This window comes from Pteronotus mesoamericanus, unplaced genomic scaffold, assembly GCF_021234165.1.
Source record: "Pteronotus mesoamericanus isolate MK-2021 breed Mesoamerican mustached bat unplaced genomic scaffold, CSHL_Meso_final contig_94, whole genome shotgun sequence".
Taxonomy (NCBI): domain Eukaryota; kingdom Metazoa; phylum Chordata; class Mammalia; order Chiroptera; family Mormoopidae; genus Pteronotus; species Pteronotus mesoamericanus.
The window spans coordinates 2,921,198-2,939,633 of record NW_026555285.1 but is presented as its reverse complement, the minus strand read 5'-3'; the positions used below and the strand labels follow the sequence as shown (position 1 = coordinate 2,939,633).

The 18,436-nt window shown below is 38.1% G+C and overlaps 2 protein-coding genes across 4 annotated transcripts in view; both read right to left on the bottom strand.

Annotated features, from left to right (window-relative positions):
* Positions 1-18,436, bottom strand: part of CAB39L (calcium binding protein 39 like) — a 164,262-nt gene that overhangs the window by 23,345 nt on the left and 122,481 nt on the right. For all 3 annotated transcript variants that reach the window (XM_054586332.1, XM_054586336.1, XM_054586335.1), the window contains 2 exons: positions 13,979-14,147; positions 421-480 (listed from right to left, as the gene is read on the bottom strand). In XM_054586332.1, coding sequence (XP_054442307.1) covers positions 421-480; positions 13,979-14,147 — 229 coding nt within the window. The remainder of the gene's footprint in view (positions 1-420; positions 481-13,978; positions 14,148-18,436) is intronic.
* LOC129080860 (smad nuclear-interacting protein 1-like) lies at positions 7,415-8,632 on the bottom strand. The gene is given in 1 exon segment (XM_054586331.1): positions 7,415-8,632. A coding segment is annotated over 1 exon segment (1,191 nt). The 3' UTR covers positions 7,415-7,441.

Below are 18,436 nucleotides of genomic sequence, written 5' to 3'. Positions count from 1 at the left end.
GAAATATTTTCATATTTCTACTAGTATGTAGAACTAATTATCAACCAGGTAAAATGATTTATCTTAGTAAGGGTGGGGTGTTATTCCATTTGAAAGAGCTACCTACTGGCTCTTAAGGGCAACATGAATGCTCTTAAGTCAAGATCAAAGTGAGCAGATGCTAGCTGTTTTCTGGAGCAACAGAGCACAACAATAAGAAGAGATGTGAAAAATGAGAAAGCCCTGAACTCCTGGTCATCCTCAATTTTCCCTAAAGTTTCCTGATAGTCTGGCTTCCAGGTAATAGACAAATTGGGTATATAGTTGTTATGATTGGTTTCTATTGTGGATTGTGAACAGGACTAAGTGCTCATAGACCTAAGAGAGAGGGAGGGAGGGAGTGAGAATAAGGTAAAGACAGAAAAAAACCCTTCTACTTACAGTGTCGTAATTTTGTCCTAAGAATTCTGCTACCAACACTTTATGTCGAGTCAGTAAATCCTGAAAAGAACAGCCAAGTGAAACAAAATTATTATACCTAATAAATTTTAAAAATCTTTTCCTTCTAAATTTAATAAATCTATTAATTTGAAACAAAAGTTTCAGAATAAAATTTTTCTTTACATCACAAAATTATTTCCATTCTGAGTTTAACATGCCAAATACAAGTTTGTTTAATGTTAAAAACAAGGGTTGGTTGCAAATTTATATTATTGTTAGGTTATAGAAGTAATTACTAAAACAAATGAAATTTTAGACTTGAATTTACAATATATTTCTTCAAGCCACAACTCTACATTGTGCATATGATATAATAATACTCAAATAAAGTTTATGATGATCTTTTAAAAGTGTCATTAATAAATAATCATTTTTACTTTGATAAGGATTGTATTAAATCTATAAATCGCTTTGGGTAGTATGGACATTTTGATGATGTTAATTCTTCCAATCCATGAGCATGATATATGCTTCCATTTACTTGTGTCTTCCTTAATTTCTTTCTTCAGTGTTGTGTAGTTTCCTGAGTACAGGTCTTTTACCTCCTTGGTTAGGTTTATTCCTAGGTACTTTCTTTTTCTTGTTGCTATAGCAAATGGGATTTTTTTCCTGATTTCTGTTTCTGATAGTTCATTGTTGGTGTGCAAAACTGCCTTCGATTTCTGAATATTGACTTTGTATCCTGCTGTTTTTGCCAAATTCACTTATTAGGTTGAATAGTTTTTGGTGGAGTCCATAGAGTTCTCTATGTACACTATCATGTCATCTGCAAACAATGACAGTTTTACTTCCTCCTTTCCAATTTGGATGCCTTTTCTTTTTCTTGTCTGATTGCTGTGGCTAGAACTTAGAATGGAAGATTTCAAAAACGTGTATCGAACCACAAACAAACAACCCTGAATAGCTGCAGCAATTTTGAGAAAGAAGAACAAAGTAGGAGGTATCACAATACCTGATATCAAACTATATTACAAGGCCATGGTAATCAAAACAGTCTGGTATTGGCACAAGAACAGATATATAGATCAATGGAACAGAATAGAGAGCCCAGAAATAAACCCATGTCTCTATGTTCGATTAATATTTGACAAAGGGGGCAAAAGCATAAAATGGAGTAAAAATAGCCTCTTCAACAAATGGTGTTGGGAGATCTGGACAGCTATATGCAAAAAAATGTAACTAGACCACCAACTTACACCATACACAAAAATAAACTCAAGATGGATAAAAGATTTAAGTCACAAAACTATAAAAGTCTTAGAGGAGAACATAGGCATGAAAATTTCTGATATTCCATGCAGCAATACTGTCACTGAGATGTCCCCTAGAGCAAGGGACATAAAGGAAAAAATAAACAAATGGGATTTCATCAAATTAAAATGCTTCTGCATGGCTAGAGAAAACATCGCTGTCCACTGGGTGCACAGGCCCTGTGTTCTCCCAGGGGGGTGTGGGCCCAGGTCAGCCCAACCTGTGTTTTGCCCAGGGCCACCCTGCCTGAGCTTCAAAGCAATCTGAGATGGCTACTACTCGTGCTAGGCTTGAAGATTCCCAAGCAACAGAAAGCTGTGAAAATAGGCTGGCTGCGGCTAGTACCATGCCTGGGGCCACTTAGCAAGAGGTATGGGGGTTGGAGACTCACTGCAACTGGCTGTTGATTGTGAAAATATAGGAAGTTGTGAAGCATAAAACTAGTCATTCTTATGGAAAAGTCACTGTTAACAGCTTGAATGGGCCCATAAATTAGGCAGGAGGAGTCTCAAGGGATTTCCAGGGCAGGGCAAACAGTGTTAGCCAGGTAAAAGGAGTCTCAGTTATTGCACACGTCTGATGGCTCTGTTGGGGATGGGTTCAGAAGAGGGACAATGGCCTCTGCCCACCCTTCTGTTTGGGAGAAAGCTGTCCCCTAGCTCTCATATTGATGCCAGACACTTCAGTTCATCCTTGAATGCCACTGTTGCCTTTTAAGCTGCTTACCCCAGTGCTGGAGCTCAGAGGGAGTGACTCTGAGTAACTCCACGGATGGATTCTTTAAGAGGAAATGCTTAGAACTCCAGAAGTTTCTTCTACTGACTCAATCCCTGCTAGTGTTTGCAGCCATAAGTTGTGGGGACTTATTTTCCTGGCACTGGAACCCTGGGCTGGGAGGCCTGGTGTGGGGCTGAAACTCCGTGCTCCTGAGATATTCCTCCTGAAACTTTACTCACCACACATGGATGTGGGACCAGTCCATTCCATGTCTCTGCCCCTACCAGCCTGGTTGGATGTGTTTTCTTTAAGTTCCTAGTTGCCAGAGTTCCATTTAACTCAATTTCTGATGGTTCTGTGTGATTGCTGTTCTATAGTTTAGTTTTAATTTTGATGTGGTTGTGCAAGGAGGTGAACTGTGCTTATGTCTGCCTCCATCTTAACTGGAAGCCTACTTTTTCTTTCCACTGCCATTTAGCCTCATTAAACTCCCCTCTCTCTGCTATCTCTACACTGTTGTCCATGTCCACAAGTCCTTTTTCCTTTTTTATTGAAACCACCCTTTAAACTCCTCTACCCCATAGCTTAACCACTTTTAAAATAGGACCTGGTTGGTATGGTTCAGTGGATTGAGTGCCAGCCTGTAAACTGAAAGGTTGCTGGTTCGATTCCTGTTGGGGCACATGACTCGGGTGTGGGCCAAGTCCACAGCTGGGGACATGCAAGGGGCAACTGATGTATTTATCACTCTTACATCGATGCTCTGTCAGTCTCTTTGTTCCTCCTTCCCCACTTCTCTATAAATAAATAGATAAATAAATAAATACAATCAAATCTTTTAAAATATAAAATAGAGGTGCTTAAGACACTGGGAAGTACAAGAATGACATTTAGCAGCACCATCTCAGTATCATCCTGTTCTGGAGTCTCTAGGCTGTGAGGTGTTGTACAATTATTAAGTAGCATAACATACACTTTCAGAGCTGAAGACAGGCAACCCAATCTTATAGGCATAATTCTCAGAAAACTGGGCAAAGCATAAAGGAACGTTTGACTCTCTTCAAATTACACCTAAATCATATCCTTAATTCATCTTGATATGGAAAGAAAATAGAGCCTTGCTCAATACTCCCTTTTATATGCTTAGAGGCTAAATACCCTGTTTATGTACCATGCAAAATTTAATTAAAACTATTGTTAATTAAACAAGAATTTTAAAGTTTTCCAAAATAAATTCTTATACTTTAATACATATTTAATTAAAACTTCCTAAAAGCATATAGAAGATACAATAATTTCACAGAGAAAAGAAGGCAGCAGCAATGATAAAACCTACCTATTGCTATTTTAATAAAAAGTAAAATATTTAAAGCATTTTGTACTATAATTTACAAGTTCAAAAACAGTAAGACTGGCTATTATTTTCACTTCATATTACTTATTTGTCACAAGTTGATTGACCATTGGGTCTATTAGTGGAAACGTGGTAGCTTTTTTTTTTCCCCAGGAGAACACATTCAGTACGGTTCTGTAACTAGACTTTAAAATGGAAAATCCTCTACAGGTGTACATTCCTGGCCTGTCTGAAGTCAAAATTCAAACTATTCTTCTATCAGGGGACTCCTAAGAGAGTAAGGTAGTCCCACACCATCCTTTGGGGTCCCTAATCTTTTTCTATGTGGGTATTTGGGACATCCCGTTTTCAGACAACCCCTTCCCTAAAGCTCCTGAGTAATATCAGTGATCTTGTGAGCTGACCCAGGTTATTTATAAGAGGCTGCAACACTTTTAAACCTGTATTTTAAACAGGTTATTTAAAAGACACTGTGGATTGCTGCACCCATGGGAGCTCTCCACTTGCTACAAGTTGTCAGCCTCCAGTATGAGGCCCATGCTCTCCCTCTGCCACCAGACCTGCACAAGTGGAAACAATGGCAATGCAGAAAGCACTCTGCTGATGAATCTGCCTGGAAAGGTTTTCCATTCACTACACATAGCGTTGCATCAAAGAAAGAGGAGTCAGGAGGGAGTTTTGTTAGTAGCAGCTCCTTCAAGTTCTAAGAGGAAAAAAACTTGAAACAACTAAAAAATTCAACAGAAGAAGAATATGGTAGAATTGCTCTAGCACATGTATATCATGTATATCAATGGATACAGCCAATAAATAATTTGCATTCTCTTTCATATACACACTCTAATACACTTGAGTGTGTATATATTATATATTCATAGATATACTCTAATATTTATGTACATAATAAATGTATACACAAAACTCAAATGATTATACCAAGTATATACAGCAAGTCCTCACTTAACATTGTCAATAGATCCTATGACGTTGTGAAACAACATATAATAAAGCCAATTTTATCACAGGCTAATTGACATAAACAAGAGTTAAGTTCTTGTAGTATTTCATCAATATCAGAATGAAACAACATTGAATGTAATCACATTATTCGAGGACCTGCTAAACATACACATCTGCATCTATAATTTTTTTCATTATGAAAGTTTCTTATTTTTATTACATCCTTTTAAAAATATCCACAATATATAAATACTACAGTGTGCAGAAAGCCGCATGAATAGCTTAGTCATTAGACTGACTTCCAAATTTGGTCTTTCTTTCTTTTTTTAAATTAATTTATTTTTTCAAATATATTTGTCTCTGCCTACCCCCCACCACTTTCACTTGCCCCCTCCCTCCCTCTCTCAACTCTTCCCCTTTGGTTTTGTCCGTGAGTCCTTGCTATATGTTCCTTGAATTTCCCCTTCCCTTCCTTTTCCCTCGCCACCCCTCCCTCCTTCCCTCTTGTCTCTGTTGGTTTCTTTTCCTTTCAGTGTTGCTGGTCTTATTTTCCTTGCATCTTTGTTTTGTTGTTTAGGTTCCACATATAGGTGAGATCATATGGTATTTGTCTTTTCGCCCCCTGGCTTATTTCGCTTAGCATAATGCTCTCCAGTTCCATCCATGCTGTTGTGAAGTTTAGTAGTTTTTTTTTTCTTTCTGCTGCGTAGTATTCCATTGTGTATATGTACCATCACTTTTTGATCCAATCATCTACTGATGAGCATTTAGGTTGCTTCCAACACTTGGGTATTGTAAATTGTGCTGCTATGAACATTGGGGTGCATAGGTCCTTTTGTATTGGCGTTTTGGGGTTCTCAGGGTATAGTCCCAGCAGGGGAATCACTGGATCAAAAGACAGTTCCATTTTCAGCTTTCTGAGGAAATTCCACACTGTTTCCATAGTGGCTGCACCAGTCTGCATTCCCACCAACAGTGTACTAGGGTTCCCTTTTCTCCACAGCCTTGCCAGCACCTGTTGTTTGTGGATCTGTTTATGATGGCCATTCTGACCGGTGTGAGGTGGTACCTCATGGTGGTTTTGATCTGCATTTCTCTGATGGCTAGTGATGCTGAGCATCCTTTCAAATGCCTCTGGGCCCTCTATATCTCCTCCTCGGAAAAGCGTCTGCCCAGGTCCTTTGCCCATTTTTTGATTGGATCATTTGTCTTCTTGGAGTGGAGTCGAGTGAGTTCTTTATGTATCTTGGAGATCAAACCTCTATCTGGTGTGTCATTAGCGAATATATTTTCCCATATGGTTGGCTCCCCTTTCATTTTGCTCATGTTTTCTTTAGCCGTGCAGAAGCTTCTTATTTTGATGAGGTCTCACTTTTTACTCTTTCCTTTATGTCCCTTGCTTTAGGAGACATATCAGTGAAAAAATTGCTGCGTGGGATATCTGAGTTTCCTGCCAATGTTCTCCTCTAGGACTTTAATGGTGTTGTGACTTATATTTAAGTCTTTTATCCATCTTTTTTTTTTATATTTACAAATTTTATTATTTTGCATCCCAAAAATACATATAAATGAAAACCTGCTCTTCAAATGCAGGGAGGCCTTTGCCTATAATGTAGTATTACATTTACATCACAAAACATTCTCATATGAAAATCAGTATGCAGCTCTTTCACACACAATTATATATACAACACTATATATACGTACGTTGTTATGCATTTTCTACTTACACAGATTCCTTTAGTGGAAAATTAGGAAATTGGGCAATTCCCATGCTTTCCAGCTTTGGGAAGGTAAATACAACCTCTCTAAATGTTTTTTAAAAAGATGAGACATAAACTACACAACCTTCTTTAGACATACACATGTTGTTAGAATAAAACAAGGACCCTGCCACATAAATGACAGTGTTTCTCAAAAGAGGAAAAAAAAGAGAACGTTTGGAAAAAAAAAATGTAAAGTTGAAGAACAGATTAAGATGATCAAAATTGTTATGTACATGCTCCATAGAGAAATCAGAACTCTCAGAGGAAACAGATGCATAACACACTCCAGCCTCCTGGGGCATTAGATCAGCACCCAAGGGCAGTAGTCCTGATCTTCCATTACAGTCCCAGGCTTGAGGAGACTCCATAAAGCATCTGTTTAAGTCCAACAGTCAACAGTGAGGTCATGTGGTAAATTCCCACCCCCGCCCCCCCAAAAAAAGAAGTGCAAAATTAACTTCTGTGACTCAAGAGCTCAACCAGTTCAAAGCTTTGGTATATACTGGAGGCTGTTCTGGTGATAACCAAAGCTTAGAAAAATTCTGTTAAGGGATTTGCCCCAGAAACAAAAATAAAACAAACCCAGTTCACAAAGCCTATAAATAAAGTAACTGTACAAAGAGGACAAGCCACAGTTTCCCTTTAGCCAAGGGTTATAGTTTCCTAGGCAGCAGTTCTGAAAGCACCAACTAAAAGCCACAATGCTTCTATGAAACACGATGTGTTGGTGAGACTGTTCTGAAAACATATGCCCAGAGGCAAGTGGCTGATGTGCCACAGAAAAAAAGTTTAATGAAACATAAAGACTTAAGGCAGTAAGAGGCATTACCCAGAGCACCACGGTGCTCCCGAGTCAATCACAAAGCCTTTGCAGAAAGGAACGGTCTCTCTCAAGAGTTTGTTTCTTAGTTTGCTAGCTGTCAGATACTTCCTCCTCCTCCTCATCATCCTCATCTTCTTTCCTGTCTACTTCAGAGGTATCAGAGGACTCATGAAGCAGAACATACTCTCTGCTGCTGAACCCAAATTTAAGTACATCTTTTTCCTTCAGTTCATAGTATCTCTGTGGCTCAATGCGCTTGTTGTTCAAGAATGTTCCATTGCCTGAGCCAAGGTCAATGATGTAGGGCTTCACCCTGCGGCCTACTGTCCCATCAGCACGGGTATATTCCACGAGCCGATACTGAAAGACCGCATGCTGCTTTGAACAAGAGGGATGATCAATTGGAATGTCTGCAATACGACGGTGGCGCCCCAGGAGGTAAGCGCTTTGTCGATGGATGTACATGACTGGAAGAACCTCATCATTTTTAAAGGGGTAAAGACGCCACCGTTTTTTAGGGATACGTGCTTCAGGGGGTTCGTTATATTTAATGACTACACCCCGGTAGGTGTTGGTGTCCTCAAGAAGTGCCCCAGAAAGTTCAAAGCTTGGCTTTTCCTTAACAGGCACCTCTTTGTCTTTGTTTTTGCCACCAGGTGGAGGAAGCAACTCCTGAGACTCTTTACCACTGGCACTAACTTCATTCTTTTGACGATGCTCTCGCCGTCGGGCATTATAAAACTCCCGCTCTGCTTCCTGAGCCTGCAGGTTCTGAAGGTCCCGATCCCGTCCCTGAGCCTGCCCACTCCCAGGTCTCTCATTAGAGGTTCTCCTCTGGTGGGAGTGGCCCCTGTGCCTGTCTCGGTCACTGTTCCTAGCTCGCCTGTGTTCCTGTCCGGATGCGTCCCGGTGCTGCCGATCCTCCCGTTCTCTCTGGGGAGGATGATCTTCACGTTCCTGCTTCACTTTGACTGTTGAATGGTGAGGACTTCGGCTTCTCTTACTCCGAGGAGACTTGCTTCTTCTTCCTGAGGACTTTTTCTTTTTGGCCGGCGATCGGCTATGTCCTCGGGCTCGGGTCCCGCGGTGACCAGGGCGGCCTGGCTTGCCGGCTGGCGGGGACGCGCTACCGCGGGAGCAGTCTGGACGGCGGTGAACTGGAGGCGCAGCCTCCGGGCTGAGGCGCTCTTGCTTAACCACCACCGCCGCCGTGGCCACTATGTCCTCGTCCCGGTGCCTTCGCTGGCTTCCCCGCTACCGCTCGCTTTTCACCTCCTTCATGCTGATATATCCGCGGAGCAAAAAACACAGCCGTTGTGATCCTCTCTTAGAAAGGAAATCCTTTTATCCATCTTGAGTTTATTTTTGTGTATGGTGTCAGCTGATGATCCAATTTCAAGTTTTTGCACGTAGCTGTCTAGTTCTTTCAACACCATTTGTTGAAGAGGCTATTTTTACTCCACTTTATACTTCTGCCCCCTTTGTCAAATATTAATTGACCATATAGATGTGGGCTTATTTCTGGGCTTCCTATTCTGTTCCACTGGTCTATCGGTCTGTTCTTGTGCCAGCACCAGTTGTTTTGATTATAGTGGCTTTGTAATACAGTTTGATGTCCAATATTGTGATCCCTCCTATTTTGTTTTTCTTAAAATTGCTGTGGCTGTTCGGGGTTGTTTATGGTTCCATATAAATTTTTGAAATGTCTGCTCTATTTCTGTGAAATATGTCATTGGTATTTTAACAGGGACTGCATTGAATCTATAAATTTCTTTGGGTAGTATGGACATTTTGATGATGTTAATTCTTCCAATCCATGAGCATGATATATGCTTCCATTTATTTGTGTCTTCCTTAATTTCTTTTTTCAATGTTGTATAGTTTTCTGCGTACAGGTCTTTTACCTCTTTGGTTAAATTTATTCCTAGGTACTTTATTTTTCTTCTTGCTATATCGAATGGTATTTTTTTCTGATTTCTTCTTATTCTATTTCATTGCTGGTGTACAAAAATGCCTTGATTTCTGAATGTTGACTTTGTATCCTGCTGTTTGCCAAATTCACTTATTAGGTTGAAGAGTTTTGTGGTAGGGTCTACAGGGTTCTCTATGTACACTATCATGTCATCTGCAAACAGTGATAGCTTTACTTCCTCCTTTCCTATTTGGATGCCTTTTATCTCTTTATCTTGTCTGACCGCTGTGGCTAGGACTTCCAATACGATGTCGAAAAGAAGCGGTGAAAGCGGACATCCTTGTTGTGTTCCCAATCTTAGTGGGAAAGCTTTCAGTTTTTGCCCGTTGAGTATGATGTTGCCTGTAGGTTTTTCATATATGGCCTTTATTACGTTGAGGAATGCCCCATTTATTCCCATTTTGCTGAGTGTTTTGATCATAAAGGGGTGCTCTACCTTATCGAATGCTTTTTCTGCATCTATCGAGATGATCATGTGGTTTTCGTCTTTTATTTATGTGATGTATTACGTTTATTGACTTGCGTATATTGAACCATCCCTGCATCCCTGGGATGAATCCCACTTGATCGTGGTGGATAACCTTTTTAATGTATTGCTGGATGCGGGTTGCCAAGATTTTGTTGGGGATTTTAGCATCTATGTTCATCAGCAAAATTGGCCTGTAGTTTTCTTTCTTTGTAGGGTCTTTATCTGGTTTTGGGATTAGGGTATGCATGTATAATTATAATTGCAGCATTATGATAGAGCATATAACTGAGCAGGAAAAAAAGAAACTAGCTAGGATTTTACCCAGAGGAAAAAAAGCAGAAAATTGTCAATAAAGTCTAAATTTTAAAGAATTTAAATTTGTTTATATGAGAGAGGGGAAGGGAAAGAGAGAAACATTGATGGAAGAGAAAGACATTGATCAGTTGCCTCTTGCATATACCCCAACCAGGGACTACACTCACAACTCAGGCACGTGCTGTGACTGGGAATTGAACAGGTGACCTTTTGCTTTGCAGGATAACGCCCAACCAACTGAGCCACATGAGTTAGAGCAAATTAAAATTTAAAAAATTATTTGAAATAGTATATACTCTTTGATCCCACCTCCTAACAATTCTGTTTGACAGGACCAAGTTTTGCATAATCTAATTATATGCTTTAAAAACAAATGTGATATTGGTATTTTAGTAGTGAGTGGAGTTAAGAGACACATACGATGGCAGCGATGTGATACTACATCTGCCAGCAGCAGCTGCATTTACTACATGCTGGAGTGTGCCGAGTACTTACTCCGTATTATTTCTTTTGTAAAGAAATTTATTTATTGATTTTAGAGAGACAAGCAAGTGATGGAGTGTGGGGGAGAGAGAGAGAGAAACATCAGTTTGTTGTTCCATTTATTTATGCATTCATTCATTGGTTAATTCTTGTATGTGCCCTGACTTGGGATTGCCCCTGCAACCTTGGCATATTGGGAAGATGCTCTCACCAACTGAGCTACTAAGCCAGGGCACACACGCAAATTATTTCTAATCTTCACAACTCCACAAAGCAGGAATTATTTTCTTCATCTTGGAGATAAAAAAAATAAAGCTCAAAGGTTAACTGAGTTGCTCAAGGACATACATGTGAAGTGGCAGAGAGGTGGAACACTTCAATCATGCCGATTCTCACAGGGAGTACTAAAAAAAAAATGTGGTTGTAACAAATCTTCTTTGTGACAGGACAATTTGTAGACAATACCATGACAAAAATATAAACGAATAATGTTAAACATTATGACTAAACTGGGTAATAGTCATCTTGGAGCTCAAAATAGAAGAGATTCGTCTAAGAGGTTAAAAACAAAAGCCCAAACTAGTATAAATCCAAACTAAATCCAAACCAAATAAACAAACAAAACCCCTTGAAACCAGCAACTTAAAAAAAAAGTGACTTACGGTCACTGTTACATATATTAACCATATCATTTTGAAAAATTTAGAAAACTGGCATTTACAATGGTGTTAGCATACTAAAAAACTTTTTAAGTTATTTAGATTTCTAAGGACTTAAGTTCAATAAAAAATGTGCTAAAATACAAATCAAAACATTAGAATTTTTTGATTCAGTATTGTGCTGAAAATTAAATTGGGCTGAACATATGATAGCCCAATATGATAATATACATTATTATCAAGTACAGTTTATTTTATTAAACGTTGAAAAATCTTTGGGGAAATTTTCTAAAATATATATTCATCTCTGTTTGCTTTTTCCTCCATTAAAGTTCATACTATGTTTATAATTATTTGTGAAGTTTTATGTTTTAAGTAACTTGTTTCTATGACAGCAATCATCAGACTGAAAAGAGAAAAATCAGGACACTACAGTATCTATTAATAAAAAACATCTCATTAGATGCTTAGGCACAGACATTTTGCTAGAATGAAATGGAATAATCAATCCTCTGTATTAAATGTCATTTTTCATATCTGGTGCATTAAGACCTCTCTTACCATGTGCTCTACATATACTCTTTTTGGGAGTGGGGTTCATCTGTAGCCACTGTACCATTCTGTTTTGCTGGGTGAGACTGAGAGGCCTGTGAAACGGATAATTCTCCTGGGGTTTCACAGCACTCTGAGCATATGTCTACATATGCTGCCCTTACCCTTTCCTTTCACCCTCCAGTCAACTCTCCTTGGAGTTTGTCTCCAACCTTTTCTTCTCTATCTTTCCTTTCCTTCCCCTCACTTTTGCTATTCTTTCCAGTTTTCTTCTTCCTTTCTTCACATCTTTGTCTTTTCCCTAATTCCTTCTTCTCTTCTCTTTCTTGCCCTTACCCTTTTCCATCTATCCTATACTTCCAGGCATGGGCACTTCCTCTATGCTCTGTTTTCCCAAGGAGAAGCTAGGGAGCAGGCAGGACTGGATGGAGACATGTGGAAAACCTAAGCAGGCTAGTGACCATCTTCACTTCAAACCCAGATTCTATTCAATAAATTGGTATTTTATTTCAGGCTTAGCTCAAGCTTTTAGGGATGACGGCACTGCAGCTCCTTTGCTCTACTGTCTCATGTGCTTCAGCCCTGGTCCCAAACAAACCTGCACACCCTGTTAGTAAAACAAAAGTATCATAGTAAACTGTCATGCTCAAATAGAATTCTCTCTGACAGTCCATGTCAATTCAATTTTCCTTGTTTCATTATATTTCCAGAGATATCTTGGTTCCCTTTCCCAGGCAGCTACCTGGACTTGCCTACTGTTTAACCAGGATATCTTCAAGGTGAAATCCACTCAGCAGTGTTCTCTTTTCTTAGTCACAGGAAGCCCTCTTGCTACCCAGCATGCAGGCCCTGCCTACATGTGGGACCCACTATGTTCCTTTCCTTTCACCAGGTTTTCTTCTCCTGAGGTTCCCCTTTCATCCTGCTCCACTCTAATCTCGTCCTTTCATTGAGTTTTTATAATCTCTGACACTTTCTCACACTTCCTCCAACATGTGACCCAATATATCTTTTAGTAGATTTTAGGAACCTTCTCACAACAGGCTTAGTAAATCCTAGTCTATAGATAACATGTACTTTTCAGTACAGCAAACTACTGCTTTCACTTTTCTCCACCTCTGAAAGTTATTAAAAAGAACAATTTATCTGGGTCAACTTTTAAATCGTTAACATACGGCAATAAGATTAAAGTATACATTAATATTATTAGTATATGAACTATGTCAATATTGTTAAATGTGTATTTATGATGATATATAAAAATCCATATCCTGATATGGGATATGATAGCAAATTAGCTACACTATCTTCTAATATGCTCTCTAATAGTACTATTAATAGTGTCCAAAATTATGCTTTTTTTTTCCATTAAGTTTTTTTTTTCCAAACTCATAGAAACAGAAAGTAGAAAGTAGCTATCAGTGGCTAGAGGGAGAGGGAAATGGAGAGTTGTTTAACAGAGACTGGTTGTATGATAATATGAATATATGTAAGTACTAAATTGTACACTAAACAATGGTTAAGATGGTAATTTTATGTGCATTTTATCACAATTAAAAATGTTTTAATTTAGAAATTAAGTTAGATTAAATTTAACTTTGATGTTAACAAATTGGATAAAAGTTTATACGAAAATATATGATTTTTAAAAGCCACATTATTAATATTTTGTTTCACCATGTAGAAATTTAAAATTACACTAATAAAATAATATGATGTTCTTCATATTCAAAGCTGTAATTTTCTATCCTCCTTCATTAACCCAGTTTCTTTTGTTGGAGGTAAAAACACTATTACTATTTTCTAGGTATCCTTCCAGAGGTATTCAATGTATATACAGCTTAAGTGGAAGCTTATACCTTTTGTTTTTAACATAAGTAAAAGAATAATATACAGAGTACTACATTTTCCTTTTTTCATTTATATATTGGAATTCATTATGTATGAGCTTATGACAGTATTTTCAGATGTTTTTTCCACAATGTGACAGACTGGCTTAACAGATTGTATTCTATTTACCAATGCCTCTTATGATCTAAATCATACACAGTTGGCTATGCTTATGCCTAAGGAATAGAATTTTCTGCTTTTTAAAATTAAGTTGCTTCGTTAGAGGCCAATTGACTTTGACTAAATGTGAAACTATGTGACCTAGCTTGTTAAGAAAAAAAAATTACCTTAAAAGTAGCAAAGGCATCTGAAGCAATATCAAATGTTGACAACTCCACATACTTAAAGAAATCTCTGAATTGATTAGAAAAGAGGATGATTTTGGCAAGTGATTCATATCGAATACATTCTCTCAGCATAATTCCATTACGTAAGGCAATCTGTGGGACTTCATATCTAAAGCATAAACAAGAGATAGAGACTTCTATTATCCTTTGAACGAAATAATATTAATAGTATCCAAATAATCTTTTCAATACTGCTTTAATGGAAACATAGATAGAATTTTCATAGTTCATACCAAGACCAATCATTCAATACCCACTGAATATCTATGTGTCTGGTACTATTCCAGATGCTGGGATACAACAGTAAGCACGACAAGGTCAGTGGCTTCCTAGTGTTCATATTTTAATGAGATTATGTCTGGTGGGGAAAAAGGTAGGCTATAAACAAGGAAAAGATAATTTCATATTCTAAGAAGAGCTTTGAAGCTAAAGACAATAAAATAGTGTGAGAGGCTGAGCCTGTCATGATAAGATTGGCATCTCCTTTGGTTGCCCCTCAAACCCTGCACTCAGTCAGCAGCCAGAGAGCAGTGCCAGTAACCACAGGGATTTACTTTACTGGGGGAAAGGCCCCTCCCCAACTCTAATTCAGCCCCAGAAGAATACAGAATGACCTTACCTCATTATAATAGTATAAAACACACATATAGGAGATTTAAGATGCTAATGAGGCAGGCAACACATGAAGAAACATATTGTACTGCACAGGCACCAAAGAGTCCTGCTTCAAGATGCCTAGATGTCATACTTAGATCTCATCTCTCCTGCCTAAAATCCTTTAAAACCGCTCCCCAGACTTTGAAGAGCAGCATCATCCTCTCTTTTTAATATGTATTTTATTTTTACTGATTTTAGAGAGAGGAAGGGGGGGAGAGAGAAGAGACAGACAGACAGAGAGACATCAATTTGTTGTTCCACTCATTTATACTTGACTGATTCTTGGATGGGCCCTGACTGGGGATCAAACCCACAATGATGGTGTATCAGATCAGCACTCTAACCCACTGAAGTACCAGGCTAGAACAGCATCTTTTTCATTTCTAAGTGTTGTCTCCCTTTGTGCACAAGGCTTTAATACCCTTTGCCTGAGTCCTAATTCTGTAGGTACTCTCTCGATTTCTGTCTTGGGAGTTCCCAAGAAGCCAGGGTGCTAGTAACGATAAGTCTATTTATAGTGTAACTACTACTTAGTTTACTTTACTTTAGATTGAGTGGTCAGAGAATAGACAAAGTGTTCCAAGCAAACAGAACTAACTATGCAAAGGCTCCAAGGCAAGAAGCAGCTTAGTGAGTTAGAGGAGAAGGCCAATGTAGTTGGAATGCAGGCGGAAGAGTAATGGATGGCATGAAATGAGGCAGGAGTGGAGAGAAGGGCAGGGGAAAGATCACCTACAGCTCTGTTACCCAACATATGGCTTTTAAGTGTAGTAGGAAGCCTTTGGAGAGTTTAAAGAAAGAAATTAACATGACTTAATATATGCGTTCAAAAGATTACTCTAATTACCTATTGTAAAACAGGAATGAATGGGCTGGGGAACTAATGTGGAAACAGTGAGACATATATCATTTCAGTCTGACTAGGATATTGATTTTTGATAGTTTATTGCCTGTTGTATAGAGAAGTACTCCATAAGATAAGCCTATCTCAAGTGAAAAACTCAAAAACAGTATCCTTAGGTTTGGTAAAGAATAAATATTTATCTCATTTATTTTATTCTACCTATTGATAAGGTTCCTGAGGGCAGGAACATGAGAATTCAGAAACCACCCAAGGACTAGACATGATCAGTTCCATTGGCATTGTGGAAAATGGCTTGGAGAGTGGGGAAGCTGAGATTCCAGCTTGGTGGAAGAGTCCAAGCAAGCGATAATTAGAGCCAGAACTTTAGTAGGGATATTGGGAATGAATGGAGCAGATATTTTTTAAGTATTTCATTTTTTTCTGAATCAAAGTAATACGTGTTTATTACTTAAAAATTCAAACATTTTTAGAAATGTATAATATGGAAAGGGAGTGCATACCATAATCTCTCCCAAAGAAACCATTATCAAAAATTTGGTGATGACTCCTTTGGTTAATATTATCTATTACAATGATTCTTATTTTTTAAGCCAAACTTTACACTCACTCCTTCACTTCATGTTTTGTAGGTACTATTTATTGTATGCCTGTTATATACCAGGTATTGCATTCAATATCTTTACTAATGTTATTTCAATTAATCCTTCTAATAATACTGGGGACCTGGTATTATTCTTACCATTTTACAGATGATGAAATTGAAACTTAAGAGAGAATAAGGCATTGTTCAAGGTTATTCAGCTAATAAGTGACAGAGCCAAGTTTCCAACCCAGATCTGTTTCTAAATTTCATATATTTTTTTTTTTTGCTATTAATATATCTTTCATAAGATTTGAGAACCATTTAAGTCTGAAGGGAAAGGGAATTATAGAAGACCCTGAGGACAGGACAGGTAACAAGAAGCCTTAAATGTAACAGTTGCACTAGAATCAAATTAACTGTCACCATTTTCTAGTTTAGTTTGAAATGCTGGAGAATTAGCACTTTGTTAAAGGTCAGCATTTTATACTGAATGATCTTTTATAAAGTTGTGTAAAAACTTAGGATAACATTGGTGTATTTGTAGATCAAACCATGATGTTATTTAGGGATATGACAGTAACAAGTTATATTGAACCTAAATCTAACCATAATGAATGCAAGGCAGAAAAGAAATTGATACTTGTCCATCAAAGAGCATCATCTGGCCCTGGCTGGTGTGGCTCAGTGGATTGAGTGCTGGCCTGTGGACCAAAAGGTTGCCAGTTTGATTTCTGGTCAGGGCACATGCCTGGGTTGCAGGCTGGGTCCCCAGAGAGGGGCATGAGAAAGGCAATTGATTGATGTTTCTCTTGCACATTGATGTTTCTCTCCCTCTCCATTTCCTTCCTTTCCCCTCTCTCTAAAAATAAATAAATACTAATAGCAGGGGATTTTAACACCCCACTGTCAAAAATGGATAGATCTTCCAAACACAACATCAACAAGGATATTGTGGAACTGAATCATACATTAGATCAAATGGACTTAGAAAGGCAATTGATTGATGTTTCTCTTGCACATTGATGTTTCTCTCTCTCTCCATTTCCTTCCTTTCCCCTCTCTAAAAATAAATAAATACTAATAGCAGGGGATTTTAATCTCACTGTTGAAAATGGATAGATCTTCCAAACAAAACATCAACAAGGATATTGTGGAACTGAATCATGCATTAGATCAAATGGACTTAAATGATATACAGAATCTTTCATCCGAAAGAAGCAAAATACACATTCTTGTCAAATGTACAAGCAACATTTTCAAAGACAGATCACATGATAGGACACAAAACAAGCCTCAACAAATTCAGGAAAACTGAAATCACAACAAGCATTTTCTTGGACCATAAGGGCTTGAAACTGGAAACCAACCTCAAGGAAAAACCTCAGAAACATTCAAACTCATGGAGACTGAAGAGCACACTATTAAACAATGACTGGGTCAATAATGAGATAAGAGAAGAAATAAAAAAGTTTCTGGAAACAAATGAAAATGAACACACAACAGTCTAAAACCTACAGGACAAAGCAAAGGCAGTCCTGAGAGGGGAGTTCATAGGAACACAGGACTACCTAAAAAGATAGAAACATTTCAAATAAATGTCCTGACTCTACAACTTCAAGAACTGGAAAAACAACAACAAACAAATCCCAGAGCAAATAGAAGGAAGGAAATAATCAAGATCAGAGCAGAATTGAATAACACAGAGACTAAAAGAACAATTCAAAGGATTAACCAATCCAGGATCTGATTCTTTGAAAAGATAAACAAAATCAACAAGCCTTTAAGCAGACGTATTAAGACAAAAAGGGAGAGGACCCAAATAAAATCAGAAATGAAAGAGGAGAAATAACAACTGATACCCCAGAAATACAAAGGATTGTCAGAAACTACTATGAGCAATTATATGACAAGAAATTCGAAAACCTCAATGAAATGGACAAATTTCTAGAAAAGTATAACCTTCCAACACTGAATGAAGAAGAAGCAGAAAGCCTGAAGAGACCGATAACAGCTGGTCAAATTGAAGCAGTAATAAAAAAACTCCCAGCACACAAAAGCCCTGGACTGGATGGTTTCAGAGGAGAATTTTATAAAACATTTAAGGAAGAGCTAACCACTGTCCTTCTCAGACTATTCCAAGAAATCAAAGAAGGGGGAAGACTACCAAACTCTTTTCATGAGGCCAGCATCTACCTAATCCCAAAACCAGATAAAGACACAGCAAAGAAAGAAAACTAACTACAGGTCAATATCGCTTATGAACATAGATGCTCAAATCCTAAACAAAATATTG